The sequence below is a fragment of the Stegostoma tigrinum genome, chromosome 26 (assembly GCF_030684315.1).
Source record: "Stegostoma tigrinum isolate sSteTig4 chromosome 26, sSteTig4.hap1, whole genome shotgun sequence".
Lineage (NCBI taxonomy): Eukaryota > Metazoa > Chordata > Chondrichthyes > Orectolobiformes > Stegostomatidae > Stegostoma > Stegostoma tigrinum.
In genome coordinates, this window is record NC_081379.1 from 21,103,200 (window position 1) to 21,119,623 (window position 16,424).

General features: G+C 38.6%; 1 protein-coding gene across 2 annotated transcripts in view; it reads left to right on the forward strand.

The window, feature by feature from the left end:
* Positions 1-16,424, forward strand: part of ap1b1 (adaptor related protein complex 1 subunit beta 1) — a 68,767-nt gene that overhangs the window by 47,266 nt on the left and 5,077 nt on the right. For both annotated transcript variants that reach the window (XM_048555853.1, XM_048555855.1), the window contains 3 exons: positions 5,444-5,573; positions 7,870-7,954; positions 12,825-12,911. In XM_048555853.1, the coding sequence (XP_048411810.1) occupies positions 5,444-5,573; positions 7,870-7,954; positions 12,825-12,911 (302 nt within the window). The remainder of the gene's footprint in view (positions 1-5,443; positions 5,574-7,869; positions 7,955-12,824; positions 12,912-16,424) is intronic.

Consider the following 16,424-nt stretch of genomic DNA (forward strand, 5'->3'; position numbering starts at 1 on the left):
CATAGCCCTCCAGGATACTGAATTCCAAGGTTTACCATTCTAAATGAAGAAATTTCTCAGCCCTTCAGTTTTAAATGCCCTAACCCTTATTCTTGGTTTTATATTAATCAACCAAGAGAAGTGTCTTCTCCCTGTAGTGCTGTAAGAATTTTGCAAGTTTCAATGAGGCCATCCTTCGTTCTTTGAAACTCTTAAGGATGGCAGGCTCCGTCGTCTGTTTCTCATCATAAGGCAGTTCTGCCATCCCTAAAATTAATCTGATGAACCTCTGTTGCAGCCCTCTAACAAATAGATCCCTCCTTGAGTAAAGGGTCTAAAATTGTACATGATAGTCCAGTTGAGGTCAGATCAAGGCTTTGTGCAACTGCTCCAAGTCATCTTTACTCCTGTACTGATGTCCCTTTCCGATGAAGGCTAGCATCATTTACCTTCCTAATTTTTTTTTTGCACCTGCATGCTAACTTTTAGTGACCGATCTGTACTTTTGCCATTTAAGAAATATTCTGCTCTTCTTTTCTCCAGCTATGCTGTGATGAAAATGTATATCTTTGAAGATGCAAACTTATTTTAAAAATGGAGCTTATTATAAATATGAACCTGCAATAGATGCCCTGTGTGAATTGGTTATTTTTTTTTTGTAAGCAGACTGAGCATCATTTCATGTTGGAAGTTGACTTTCCCTGCCCTGTATTTGTGACCTGATTGTGGACTGCTTTCTTACTGGAAGAAGTGAGATTTATTACAAATAGCAGAGCTGCTCTAATTCCAGTGAATAAATATGTAAGGCAGTGATGAAGATTTGATTCTCTTTAATCAATCATAGTATTTAGTCTCATGAGATAAACAAAGAACATGCTCTGATTTCCTACATCCAGGGTCTATAAAAGTGTCTACCAGAAGTGGAAGATTTTTTTCGTTGAAGGGGACAGAATGGGAAAAGTGAGGAGATAGTCAGCCCCCTTGTTTGACATTTCTCTGACACTTCACACAGGACTTTGCCAAAGTTCTTGGATTTGTACCCATAGTTTTTCTTTTCCTGTAGCAGATTTTTAGAAGACTAAAGTTTGGAGTTAGAAATAAATACTTCAGGGTTCTTATCATAGAGTCATGCAGCACAGAAACAGACCTTTCAGTCCAACTCATCCATGCCAACTGTGCATCCTGAACTGAACTAGTTCTCTTTGTTTGCATTTGGCCTATATCTCTCAACCTTTGTATTCATGACCCTATCCAAATGTCTTTTAACTGTTGTAGATACCTGCATCTACCACTTCATCTGACAGCGCATTCCATACACGCACGACACTCTGTGAAAAAGTTGCGCTTAAGGTCCCTTTTAAATGTTTTCCTTCTCATCTTAAACCAGTGTCCTCTAATTTTGGACTCAGTACTCTGCGGAAAAAGACCTTGGCTTTCACCATATCTATGTGTCTCATGATTTTATGAACTTCTAAAAGTTCCATCAATCCAGGGGAAAAAATTTCCAGCCTACCCAGCCTCCCCTTATAACTCAAAACACTCTAGTCCCAGCAACATCCTTGTAAATTTTTCCTGTATCATTTCTAGTTTAACAGCACCCTTCCTGTAGCAAGGCCATCAGAATTATGTGCACTATCCTAAAAGTGGCCTCACCAATGTCTTGTCCAGCTGCAACATTGTGTTCCCAACTTCTTCGCTGTATGCCCTGACCAATGAAGGCACGTGTACCAAATGCCACCTTTGCCTCCCTGTCTACCTGCAATGTCACTTCCAAAAACCTATGCACCCGCACTCCAGGTCCCTCTGTTCAGCAACACTCCCTAGGGCTACTATTGACTTCGTAAATCCTGTTCTGGTTTGTCTTACCAAAATGCAACACCTGGCATTTTTCTGAATTAATCTCCAGCTGCCACTTCTCAGCTGATTGACCGATCTGATCAAGATCTTCTTGTACTCTTGGATAATCTTCTTGACAGTCTACTATACCACCAATTTTGGGGTCATCTGCAATACTAACCATACCTGATATATTCTCATCCAAATCATTGATATGAATGATGAACAATAGAGGACCCAGCGCCAATCCTTGCAGGACACTGCTGATCACAGGCCTCCAGTCCGATTAACTACCTTCTGCCCCCACCCCCTGTCATCTTCTGTCAAACCAATTTTGTATCCGATTGGCTATCTCTCCCTGATCCCTTGCATTCTATCCTTACTAACCAGTGTCCCATACTGGAACTTGTCGAAGTTCTTGCGTAAGGCCATGTAAACATCTGCTCTGCCTTCATCACTCTATCTCGGTAATCTCTTCAAAAAAGCTCAGTCAAATTGAGATGATTTGCCATGCACAAAACCATGCTGACTATCCCTAATCATTCCTTGCGTTTCTAAATGCATGTCGATTCTATCTCTCGGAATCCTCTCTAACAACTTAACCCGCACTGACATCAGACTTACCAGTCCATGATTCCCCAGTTTTTCTTTGCAGCGTTTCTTAAACAATGGCACAACATTAGCCACCATCCAGTCTTCTGGTTCCTCAGCTGCGCGTGTTAATGATACAAATATCTTTGCTATGCAGTCTGTTCCCTTGCTTCCTACAATGTTCTGGGATACAGCTGATCGGGTCCCATGGATTAATCTACCTTTATGCATTTTAAGACCTCCAGCACCAACTCTTCTGTTAATGGACTCTTTTCAAGACATCACTGTTTGTTTATTTTCCTAAATTCCCTAGTTCTGTTTTGAACACTCACCAAATTCCTCCCAATCAAAGCCCTTTACACAATGGCAGTTCCAGTCTATGTTTTGCAATGTTAAAATCCCCTACCAATACAATCCTATTATTCTTATAGATACCTGAAATCTATCTACATATTTGCTCTTCAATTTCCCACTGACAACTGGGGGCCCTGTAGTACAGTCAAATCAAGGTGGTCATCCCTTTCTTATTTCTCAGTTTCCCCCCACCATATAACTTCATTGGACGATCCCTCATCTCTAAGTACAGCTGTAATGCCCCTAATCCAAAACACCAGGCCCTCCCTTTCTGTCCTTCCTACAACTTTCATGCAGTGAAATATTAAGCTGCCAGTCCTGTCCCTCCCTCAGCCATATCTGTAGTAGCCATGATATCCAAGTTGCAAGTTCCCATCCATGCCCCAAGTTCATTTGCCTTGCCTTTCGGGCCTCTTGCATTGAAATAAATGTAACTTAAATCACTAATCTTGCCTCGTTTTCTACCATGCTGTTGCTCCTCTTGTCTATTTTACTTGCTCCCCTTAACTACGATCTGTGTTTTGTAACTTTATTATTGACACAGCAAGCACTGATAGGCAAAATCAGAACTTGCAGTCTCCAAGTCCATCTTTTCCATTTGCCTTTCCAGCATTATAAACATTTCTGTCACGAAGACTGAACCTCACTCATCTTACAGAAGCCGTAAGACAGTGGTGCATTAGCTGGTCTACTATCCTTTGCCAATTTCCATAAACTTGAGCTCAAACAAAATTCTAATGTCCATATTGATTACCCGAGATGTAGTGCTGATTAAATTGTTAGAGCTGCAGGCTCGCAAGGCCCTAAATTCTGCTGGACTTCATTCTTGAGCATTAAAAGAAGTGACTAGTGAGATATTTTGATTGCTTCTAATTTTTAAAAATTACCTGTGTTCATTCAAGGTGCCTTTAAATTGGAAGGTGGTGACTATAACTCCTTTATGCCACATGGCACAGATAGAAAGCAGGAAGTTGCAGGCCTGTCAATTTAACATCTGTCGCAGGGAACACATGTTACATATAGATGTCTTGTGTGTGAAGTTGTTCATTTTGGCAGAAAGACTATAAAAGAAACACATTATCCCAATGATAGATTGCAGAGAGATTTTGAATTGCAAAAGGCTTGTATGCAGATATAGCAAGTAATTATGATAGCTAAGATGTTTGTTGTGAGGTGAATTGAATGCAAAAATGGGGAAGATTATGCTTCATTTATACAGGACATTAGTGGGTCTTCAACTGAAGTACTGTGTACAGTTTTAGTCTCTCTATTCAAGGAAGTAAATGCATTGGAAGAATTCAGAAAAGGTTTACTTGAATAATACCAGGAATGAGTGGGTTCTCTTACAAGGTAAATTTGGCAAGCTAAGCTTGCATTAGTCGCAGATCTGTAAACTTGACACTAAAGCAAATTTATGAAAAATGGAATGGGGACAGAAAATACTGACCATACTGGGCAGGTCAAGCAGGATCTATGGAGAGAATAAAATGAAAATTCCAGGTCAATCGTGACTCTTCAAACTGTTTTGGAAATCCAGTAACAACCCATCTTGTCCAACAGCCAAGTTTTTGTCGTTTTTTTTTAACGGAATTAAACTTTTGGATTTATGATGGAAAGTCAAACAACAAGATCCATCAAGGCAGTGATGGATTTCTTGCTCTCCACAGTTAAGTATTTTCTGGTTTCAACAAATGCAGGTAATCAATGCCAAATTCACAAGACCCTATTCCATGTTCATTTGCTACCTGAAGAGCAATCTCTTAAACTAACTTCAGCATTTTTACCTTTTCCAAATGTGAAACCCGCCCATCAGCTAGAACTTAATGAGGGAGAATGTGCAAGTGAATCAGTCACTATCATCATCCAAAAGTATTTAGATACATTTTAAAACTTTGATTAACTTTTGCTACCATTGTTGTTCATCATATTAAAATTGTTGATGGAATGATTAGTTTTAATTTAGAAGTTTTTACAGGTTTCAGCACTTCCAGCAGTCTTTGATGATGATTCCTTCTTAATTGACAAATATATGATATTTCATACCTCTGAGAAGTTGCCTGAAGGGACTGCTAATGTTTTGTAGATGTCAGATTTTCTGCAGCTTGCGTAACCCCAATATAAATTAGTAAGATTCTTCTGTGAGCGTATTATATTTGGAAGCATGCTTATTTGCTGTTTTTATGTTCTTCTCACCTTTTACCTGTTTTTGGCTTGTCTTTTGCTTCACTGATTATACTCTAGGGTCTTTTTGTATGTTTACTTTGCCATTATTCATGTTACCCCACAAGATGTGTATTTCCACCTGCTCGTAAAGAACTAGTGGTGGCCTGAAGTTAATTTTTATGCAGCAAATTGTTGTCATTTGGAATTCACTACCTGAAAGGTGGTAGGTTGGATTCAATCATAATATTCAAAAGGACATTGGTAAATATTTGAAGAGAAAATAACTACTTGTGTACGTGAAGGGAGTAGAGGATGTCACTTGTAATTCTAGCAAATAGCTTGCATGGGCATAACAAATTGAAAGTCCACCTTCTGTATTGTAGGGTTCTATGATTTTGTTTTCGGCTGTGTTGTATAATGCCAATATTTTCATGCCTACATCAGACCAATAAGGAACGTTTGGGAAAAGTATATCTTTTGCTTTAGTAAGTTTGAGTCTTCCGTGCTCTTTATTTTGTAGCTTCGGTATGGCCCCAGCTGCTCCCCTACAAGTCAATGCTCCCCTTGCTCCTAACCAAACAATTGAAGCCTCTCTACCTCTGAACACTGTTGGTCCAGTTATGAAGATGGATCCGCTCACCAACCTACAGGTCTGAGTTAAGCGACAGCTAAATCTTGGAAATTATTGACGTTACTTTTTCATCCTCACCTTTTCATGAAGCCTGCATTATTTAAGATGGTGTGTAATGTAGTCAAATTAATTGTGTAAACAGTGGAACAATGAATTATTGCAAGCAAAACCATAATGAAGTCACGCCAGCAAAATTGAAGGTTTCAGGTGAAAGACCAATTTGACTATTTGTGGAATTTGTCTTCAGTGACTCCATTTGAAGTTGAATAACAAATCCAATTAATTCTAGTTTGAACTTTTCTCATTAAATGTGCATTAAGTTAATTTGGAGTGGAAAGGAGAAGATACTGAAACTCTAGCATTGAAATGACAGACGTTATTTGTTATTGTGAGGACTACACTTAAGGGTTTATTGCCAGACAAAGGGGTATTTTTACCAGATAGAAATGTTTAATTCTCCAAAGCATTTTAAAAGCAGCGCTCAGTTGATTACTAAACAGGTTGAATTGACATCTTGATATGTAGGTGCCAACCGTGTAGTATTTAGTTACTAGCTATTATTTGGGCTTAGGGCTATACATGCTAATATATCACTTATCTGTTATAATAGAAAAACAGTACATACTTCTATCATTTTGGTATATTGCCTGGATTATGTTGGTCTGTACTTATCTCAATTCTACGCCATATTATTGGCAATTTACTTAAATGTTGAATGTTATTGGATTAAATTTCACTTGACTGTGTGAAGATCACAGGTAGAAGAAGCTCACAAAAATGATATTATTTAAGTGCTCCTGTTGGATCTGCTTTTAAGCATACTAAGCCTGAATCCTCGAAGAAATTTGAACTGAAATTTATATCAATTTCAGTAAGTGAGCCATCCAAAAGCAGTACAACTACTTTTCACATAGCCACATAGCACTTTATTTCTTTTACAATCTGCTGTGATAAATGCTAAAGGTTTCATGACACTGTCTTTGTGAATCTGGACCCTTGTCCCCTCATGCTAGATGTGATCTGAATGGAAGAAAGAAAAGACACACCAGTAGTAGTTTTGGGTCAGATTTTGTTGCATCTGCAACAAAACTTTCCTTTGCACGCACGCACAACAGCGAAATGAAGGAAACAAGACATTCGGAAGCTGAGTGAACAGAAGAAGCTACTGTGTCTCTCTAACAAATCTGATTGAATTTTTATGAAAAGTACAGCATATGTCTGCACAGTTAAAGGCAGACTTAGGCAATTTCCTTCTGATGTTTTGCCCCTTACCTAGATTAGATTAGAAACCCTACAATATGGAAACAGGCCCTTCGGCCCAACAAGTCCACTCTGCCCCTTGCAGCATCCCACCCAGACCCATCCCTCTATAACCCACACATCCCTGAACACTGTGGGCAGTTTAGCATGGCCGATCCACCTAGCCTGCACGTCTTTGGACTGTGGGAGGAAACCAGAGCACGCAGACACGGGGAGAATGTGCAAACTCCACACGGACAGTTACCCGAGGCTGGAATGGAACCCAGGTCCCTGGTGCTGTGAGGCTGCAGTGCTAATCACTGAGCCACCGTGCCACCCCTGAATTTGCTGTACCATTTGTACACAGTAACAAGCACAATAAGCATTACTGTTCTTTTGATCGAAAAGTCCAGTCCAGAGTAACTGTAAGCACCGTTCTCCCCACTGTTAATAATGCTGTCTCCTGGCAGAACCAAAGTGAAATTCTGCCCAACTATTGCTACTGATATAAATGCATTAGTACAAAATAGTGAAATTTCTTGTGATGGAACATCAGCCATACTAAGGGCAGTACTCCCAGAACAAAATATTTTCATTGGAAGATGAGATTATCTTTTTTCGGACTCTTTATTTCCACTTCCGTTCAAATTGTTCTCAAATTAATACTTCATACTTATCGTGAAGCCACTTTGCAGTGTATAAGCAGTTTCCATGGCAGGTTTTTTAATGTAAAACTATATTGACAATTCTTTCTACAACATTATTGCCATTTAGCCAAGTTTCTAAAATCTGCAACCTACAGCTTTTGGTTTAGAATTTTTAGGGAAAAACATGGTGCCTGGTAAAATATTTACAAGCAGCTAGTGTAGACATATACTCAACCGTTACAATACTGTTTGGGTATTAATCATTCTAACAGGCATCTTAAATGTATTTTTCTTTTAAATTCATTGCCAAATCTTGTTTAGCATCTGTATAGTGTAATATTACTCTACAAGGATGGAATGAATTATAACAAAATCCCTACTATTTAAAAGATTTGAACACCATAATTCTATTTTTACCTCTGTGAACAGGTTGCAGTAAAGAACAATATTGACGTCTTCTACTTCAGCTGCCTGTACCCAATTAATATGTTGTTTGTAGAAGATGGAAAAATGGGTGAGTGTTTTCTGTATTCTTAATATTCAGGATAAATTAGAAGGCAGTAGCAAATATTAAAAAGATCTTAAAGTAATTTTTCAGAAATCAGCTACTTGAGGCCCTGTTTTATGTTGTTTAGCCTTAAATTGTTTAGTTAATGGGACATATATTCTTATTCAAATGAGCAAGATTTATTTAAAAGTTGGTTCTCCTAGCTTGAGACAGCATTACATGACCTGGTCAGCGGCACTTTGAAATGGTCTCTCCTTCCTAATCCACCCTCTTGCTGCTGACTCTTGCAACTTTGGCCTTTCCCACTTCCTATCCCACTCTCTTGCTAATAACCTGAGACATGAGGCTCTTCCAACTCCCTAATCCTGCTCCTTCTGCACTTTTCATTGCTTAGTTTCAAAGCCCTCACTCACAGCAAGGGTTCAGGAGAAGCAGATGAGAGTATTTGGATAAAACATTGAAGATAACACCCCAAGCGCTGCACTTCTGCACTAACACGGCACATACTTTCACAGTGCTAGAGCACGATCCGAATTTTGAATGGGAATGGGGGTTCAGAAAGAAGCAGTAAATGGGAGAATTGAGTGTGAAAGGATCAGTAAGAAAGTAAGTTGAACAGCAGTGGGCCCAATTTGGAGGATCAGTAGAAAGAGTTAGTAAGGTAGTAAGGCTGTGAATCTGAAGGTCAACCAAAGAAAGACCCACAGCAACCAGGAGAGTCAAAGATCAAAATGTGTGATAAGCGGTCAGGAATTTGGGGAACAGCATCAGTGGTGAGCAGGATCATGAGTGTGCAGAAGGTGCTGTCACTACAATGATACAATTTTTCTTCAATATTTTTCGAAGCTATTTCTTTTACCAGTGAAATAATTGAGTACTTCAAAGTATTCCGGCTTGGAGACAATGATGTTTATTTTTCCTTCTCTAATGAGAAATGTCGTATAAAGTCTGACTATAGTATTTAGGTTGGATTTGATAGGAAAATATGATTTGTTTAAAGTTGAAATTATCAGGAATGAATGAAGTCTTAAATGCCTTATGACTTATAATTAAATTCAATATGCAGAATTTGATATGTAGTTCTGATTATTGTTTTATTTATATACTTTTTTCAGTATACCTTAACCTTACTGTCACAAATTGATGTCTTGAATTGAAAATTATATCCCCATTCTATTGTTATGATCTCTGTGGAGACCAGCAAACCAAAAGGATCAAATTTACAAAACAGCCCTGATCTTAAAAAAACAAGCAAAACTCAACATAATCACAGTGAATCATGGTCAATATGTAAATTACACAGGCCTGTGCCTCAGATTTGCAAGGCAGTCTTTTCAACGTATATGACAGTGTGTTCACCTGCAAAGTCCTTCAAAATTCTTACCTATCTCAGGTAAAATTAATATTTTTTCTCCATACGGGGGTTAGTCATCAATTTTCTTCTGATAGCCACTTGCAACCAACCAGAATCTCATGCCCTTGTTTTTCAGCAAAATGTCTGGTTTTAGTTATTTAGATCCTTTGTAACTGTATGAGTGACACTAGCATACTTTTTTAAATTTCCACTCTTTGATCCCATCTACACATTGCCTTCAATAAACTACTTGTCTGTGTCATTGTGCGATTTGAGGTTTTTAAGACCCCATGACTTCACCTGATTTTAAACAATTTTCCATTTCTGCAGAAATCTGAGATCGCAGCTTCGTTCCCCACGTACGTCAAATCACAGTTTCTTGTTTAGTTTGAGCTTACAAAAATAAAATAAACAAAACAGCTTTCAAAGCAGGGTTGGTATAGTCCAATTGTACAGTTAGTCTTCAGATAACAGCTTGCATGTACTCCCTACTGGTCCTGCAAATCTCAGTCAAACATTCCTTATAGAATCATACAAAATGGAAACAGACTTTTCAGTCCAACCAGTCCATGTTCTCAAACTAGACTAGTCCCACCTGACTGTACTTGATCTGTATCCCTCCAAACTTTTCTATTAATGAAGTTATCCAAATGTGTTGTAACTGTACCTGCATCCACTGCATTCTTTAGCAGTTCATTCCACACACTAACCACTCACTGTTTAAGAATGATTGCCCTCGCGTCCTTTTTAAATCTTTTTCCTTTCACCTTAAAAATATGCCCTCTCTAGTTTTGAATTTCCTCACCTTAGGGAAAGGACTCTTGCTATTCACTTTATCTAACCCCATCATGATTTTATAAACCTCAATAAAGTCACCCTTCAACCACCTACATTCCACTGGGGCGGGGGGGCGGGCGGGGAAATTTTCCAGTTTATCTTTATATCTCAAACCCACCATTCCCAGCAACATCCTAGTAAATCTTCTCTGAAACTCCTCCACTTTATTAATATCTTTCCTATAACAGCAACCAGAACTACACAAAGTACTCCAGAAGAGGCCTCACCAATGTCCTGTACAACCTCAACATGATTTCGCAACTCCTTTAGTCAAAGGTCTGAGCAATGAAGACGAGCCTGCTAAATGCCGTCTTATAAATCCTACCTGTGATGCAAACACTGCCCTAAACCCCACTATTAATTGTGCAAGACTTGTCTGATTGCGTTCCACTTTATGCAACTTTCCATTTCTTTTTGAACAAAACAAAGTGAAATTTCAATATATCAACTTTTGACTAGTAAGAAATTTTTCTGTTTTCGCACGTGGATTTTACTTCTAGTTAGAATCAGTGAATTATTTTATCATAGTGGAAAATCATTCAATCCATTGCTCTTTTCTGACTTTCTGAAACAGCTTTATATCTGGCCCCATTTCCAGTTTTTTACCTTTTAATATTTTTTCTTTTTTTTAGAAGCTATTATGTTCTACTTCGTTTCATGTTTCTGAATCCCTTACCTAAAAAGTCCCCTAATTTATAAAGAAAACTAGCCTACAATTTTTTTTGTTACATTAATGCTTCCTAGTTACTAACTCACTAGCCAGTCTGAATAGGTTTTTCCTGACTAGATTTTGGAGCTGTGTCAAAATTTGAATTTGTGCCAGTGTCTGGTTTTACATGTGACTAAGTTATTCTTTGGTTGCAATTCCTCATTTGTCAAGACAGATTCTGACCCAACCTAAAACTTTATTCTTCAAAATTGATCATGTCAAAATGGTGACCAGATTGTCATTCTTGAATTTAGTGACCTTGGCTATATGCATAAAAATCAAATTACAATTTGCTATTGCAAAGGTGGCTGACAGTGTGATATATCTGCACTGATGAAGACCATAAGACATAGGAGTGGAAGTAAGGCCATTCGGCCCATCAAGTCCACTCCGCCATTTAAATCATGGCTGATGGGCATTTCAACTCCTCTTTCCTGCACTCTCTCCGTAGCCCTTGATTCCTTCTGAGATCAAGAATTTGTCGATCTCTGCCTTGAAGGCGTCCAACATCCTGGCCTCCACTGCACTCTGTGGCAATGAATTCCACAAGCCCACCACTCTCTGGCTGAAGAAATGTCGCCTCATTTCAGTTTTAAATTTACCCCCTCTAATTTTAAGGCTATGCCCACGGATCCTAGTCTCCCCGCCTAACGGAAACAACTTCCTAGTGTCCACCCCTTCTAAACCATACATTATCTTGTAAGTTTCTATTGGATCTCCCCTCAACCTTCTAAACTCGAATGAGTACAATCCCAGGATCCTTAACCGTTCATCATATGTTAATCCTACCATTCCAGGGATCATCCGTGTGAATCTCCACTGGACACGCTCCAGGGCTGGTATGTCCTTCCTGAGGTGTGGGGCCCAAAAGGACTGTACCAGACAGAAATGCCTTCATAGGAAAACTGCTATGCACATCATACTGCCTTCCAAATAGGTGGATTTAATGTGGAATCTTGAAGCAACAGTGTAAACATTCTAAATTCCTTATCCCATACTAATCTAATTGTAGAATTACCATGATAGAAAGTTTAGTTATTAGAAATGACGTGACCTCTAGTCTTTCCAAGTGCCTGCCTAAATCCTAGCCTTCAGACATTTGTGGTAACTTCGGTTTTCCTTGCAGCAATTGTGTTATTGGAGTAAACTGGCTAAATTAACAGATGTGGTTAATTAGGGAGACAGGCTATGGTTTCTCTCAGTGGTCATTAGCACATGGATGGAGTACAGCCAGATAGGTGTGGATGGACCTCCAATATCTCCAGTTCCTCCTTAAGTCATTGTGTTTTTGTGGTTGGTGATGCAATACTGTAGTAGCTAGATAGAGCTATTTAATGAAGTAGGAGACCAGCATGATCATATTGAATGGCAGAGCAGGTTAGAGAGGCTAATTGGTCTATTTCTATACCTATTCTTTTATTTTCATGAAATGTTAAGTATTTTGTTAGTGCTTATCTACTTCCACCTCTGATGTGCCATCCTTGGTTGGGACAAGCATAGTTGAAAATATACCTATACCGTGCCAAGATACCCATTCTTCACCTGAGCCTAGACAGCATCAAGCAGTTTACTCGTGAAAGACATTGAAGCCAAACTTGCAATTAAGCTCCCAGCAGACCTCTAAGTGAGCTTTCCCAACCCTAGGATTAGCTTCAATTCCTCTGAAGGGGAGCATGTTCCTACTGGGTACTTAGGTGTCTGGGTCTTTGGTGAAGACAGACTAGTCCTGCATGCCACTATCAAATAGTCTACTCATCATTTTTATGCTCACAAACAATTTTAATGAGATACTAAAGGCTCCCAACATGTATAACTGCATAGGCTTATATTTCCTAAGCAAGTTAAATGGTGTAAAACTATTTATTTCTAAATTTAAGTTGCCGATTAATTCCTGTTGAATGAAAAGCAAGTGGAATTTTTTGTTTGATTTTGGATCCAGTACATAAGTTGTAGCACCCCATTTATTTTCTGTGCAGATCGACAAATCTTTCTGGCAACTTGGAAGGACATTCCAAATGAGAATGAAGTACAATTCCAAATCAAAGACTGCCACCTTAATGCAGGTAAAATGTGGATTTTCTAATTTATGGAATAAATTGGACACCGCATCATTAAATTTGACTTTTGAAGAATTATGAGCATTGTTGCCTGCATTCTCTTCGCAATGGACTCAACTTATCCTATACATTTGTATGTTGCTGTCAGTTTGAAAAGTAACAATAAAAATTAATTATTATAAGGTGCAGAGTTTGCACTTCTTACTGGACCTGCTGAGGTGGAAACCTGAAGCATGCCTTCTGTCTCAGAAACCATTCAATTTTTAAAGCAGTTTAAAGCTAAATTCCTGAATAGCCCAAAATGATTAGCTTTTTAGTGGTATGGCTGTTTGAACCCTAGTGTTCAACAGAGAGCAACTTAAACTTAACTTTCACCTCTTTTGATCCATAACTAAGATTTAAGTCTAATCATATATTTGCTCTCAAGGCAGAAAAATAAACAATGTCATTTTAATATCTTGCTTCCAGAAGACTCCTATGACATCTAACAATTTCTAATCATCAGTTCAAAGCTTTAACTATGTCTTTGTCTCCACAGATGCCACCACACCAGCTGAATGTTTTGGCATTTGTTTATTTCAGGTTTCTAGTTTCTGGTATGAGTATAGGAATAGGAAAAAGTTATTGAGCTTGCTGCATTATGTAATATGCTCATCACTCACTGAACACTTCAATGTCTTTTACTCACACTATTGTCATATCCTTCATGCCACTGCTAGTCAGAAATCTATATTTAAATATACTCGAAGACTGAACTTCCAAGCCCTTGTGAGTAAAAAATTTCAAAGATTTACAACCCTCTGAGCAACATTTTTTAGCCATTTTTTTAAAAAAAAGGCATTCTGGTTCTAGACTTCCCAGCAAGAAGGAAACACCTTACCCACATCTGCCTTATCTATCCTTTAAGCATTTTGACAGTTTCAGTGAAGCTCTTCATAGGAAGATCCCACCATTAAAAGATAATAATGTGTTTCCTGAGGTAAAGCAACCCAAACTGCACACACTACTCTGCAGTCAAAAAAGCTTCTGTGCAATTGAAGGAAGACTTCACTATACTCAAAACCTCTTGCGATTAAAGGCTAGTGTTCTACTAGCCTTTGTAATAGCTTCCTGTTTTCCTGTTAGCCTTCAGTGACTTATTGACAGGGAGGGATACCCAGGTCCCTTTGCACATCTACAATTTCCAATATCTTGCCATTTAAGAAATGCTTTGCACATCAGTTCCTTCCATGGACCATATTATATCATCTGCTATTTTCTTGCCCACTTCACTAAACCTGGCTAAATCCTCCTCACAGCATGCATTCCTGCTTAGCGTTGTGTCAACCAAAAATTTGGAAATACTACATTTGGTCCCTACATCCGAATCACTGATGTATAATCTGAACAGCTGAGGCCCAGACTGATCCTTGCAGTAACCATGTGTCATAGTCCGTCAGCGCAAAAATAAGACCATGAGCGTTACCCATTTACCACTAGTCTCTTTTCTGTCTGTGAGCTAATCCTTAATCTATATCAATACATTACCTTTTGTCTAGCCTGTTTAAATTTACTAACCAATCCAAGTTATCTACATCCCTCAACTCCAATTTATCAATTTTAAAAACTCTAACAAGTACATCAAACACAATTTTCCATTTGTAAATCCATGCTGACTATGCGCAGTCAGATGATTTTGGTTCAAGTGTCCATGCATCACACATTTTTTGACCAATTCCAGCAATTCCCCTACTGCTGATGTGAGACTGAGGGGTCTGTAAGTCTTTGTTTCTGTCTTGCTCCTTTCTTTAGTAGTAGAATGACATTTGCTGGTTTCCAATCTGCAGGAATCTTTCCAGAATCTATGGAATTTTGGAAGCTGATCGCCAATACTTTGCCTAGCTCCATAGTCGTCAACTTCAGGACGCTAGAATGTAGCCTTTTAGGCTCCAGGGACTTAGCAAGTTTCAAACCCGTTCATTTTTCCCGTGCAGTGTTCTTATTAATACTACAACTCAACACACAGTCCACTTTTGTATTTTGTTGGATGACATTTGTATTCTAATTTCCTTTCCTCCCCTTATCAATTTCTTGGTCTTCTTTTATATTCTTAAAAACTTCCTCAGATTTATTACTGTCTTTAGCCATTTTATACGCCTTTTTTAATGTTATACAATCCTTAACTTCTTTCATTGGCCACAGTTGACTGGCCTTTTTTAAGTTTTAGTACATTGAAGTTGAAATATGTTGTTATAATTCTTTAAATTTCCCAGCCCAACTGGTCCAATTTGTGCCTCATGGTTTTGTAACTTCCCATTCACAAATAAAACTCTTGCTTCAGATTATGCCTCACTTTTTTAAACATAATGTAAAATTTTATTATATCATGGTCAGTCATCCCTGAAAGTTCTTTTACAAGACTATCTATTAGCCCCTTTTCATACATGATACTAAAAGAGATTGTCCTTTTGGCTCATCAATATTCTGCTCTGGAAAAGCTAGTTTGAACCAGAACCAGCAGCACCAGCAAATCTCCATATGAGGATGTTAGTCACAGTCCTGTTACAAGCCCATCCAGCTTGTGCAGTTCACACCTGACCCAGAACTGGTCTTAATGCTTCAGAAAATCCCTAAGATACTTAATAAACTTATTCTCCACAGCTTTAGTGCTCAATCCTTTTACCCAATCTATATGCAAATTGAAGTCACCCATAATTACTATAGTGCCCATGCTACAAGCTTCTCTAATGTCTTCATTTATACCATGTTCTGCACTACCATTTGGTAACCTATAAGTAACTTCAACCAATGTCTGATATTGCTTTCTTTCCGAGTTTCCCCCCAGACAGTTTCCACATATTGTTTGTCTGATCTGAGATCTTCCCTTACTAATATACTGATCCCATCTCTTACTATCAGTACAACTCCTTTCCCTTCTTGTATGCACTTCCTACCCATTGAATATTCTTGATTCTTGGCTCCCGTTCCTGGTCACCGTGAATCTGTGTTTTTGTAATGGACATTATATCATAACCATTTACCTCCTATGTGCTATTAGATTGTTGTGAATGCTGCATACATTCATGTAGAGAGCTTACAATTTTGTTGTGTTAACATTCTGCTTTGGAGGCATACTCGATGCATGGCTTTGTTTCTTCTGTCTTCTATTGTCAGTCACAGCTTCAGGTTACCAAAATTGCTCCCTTTCGATTTGGATTACCACTCAGGTTCCCATTGCCTCGCAAGCTTGTTCAAACCCACCCCAACAGGATTAGCAGTTCTCTTTGCTAAGATATCGGTCTCAATCCTGTTAAGATGTAACCCGTCCAGCTTGTACAGGTTACACCTGCCCCAGTACCAGTCCAGATTTCTGAGAATTTGATACCCTCCCTCCTACACTGGCTTCCAGCCACACGTTCGATCAATCAGTCCTTCTCCTCTTATGCTCACTAGTGCATGGCACTGGAAGTATTCCTGAGATTACTGCTGCTCAGGTTTTGCTTTTAAATTTCCTTCCTAATTCCCTGGAATATGCTCTCG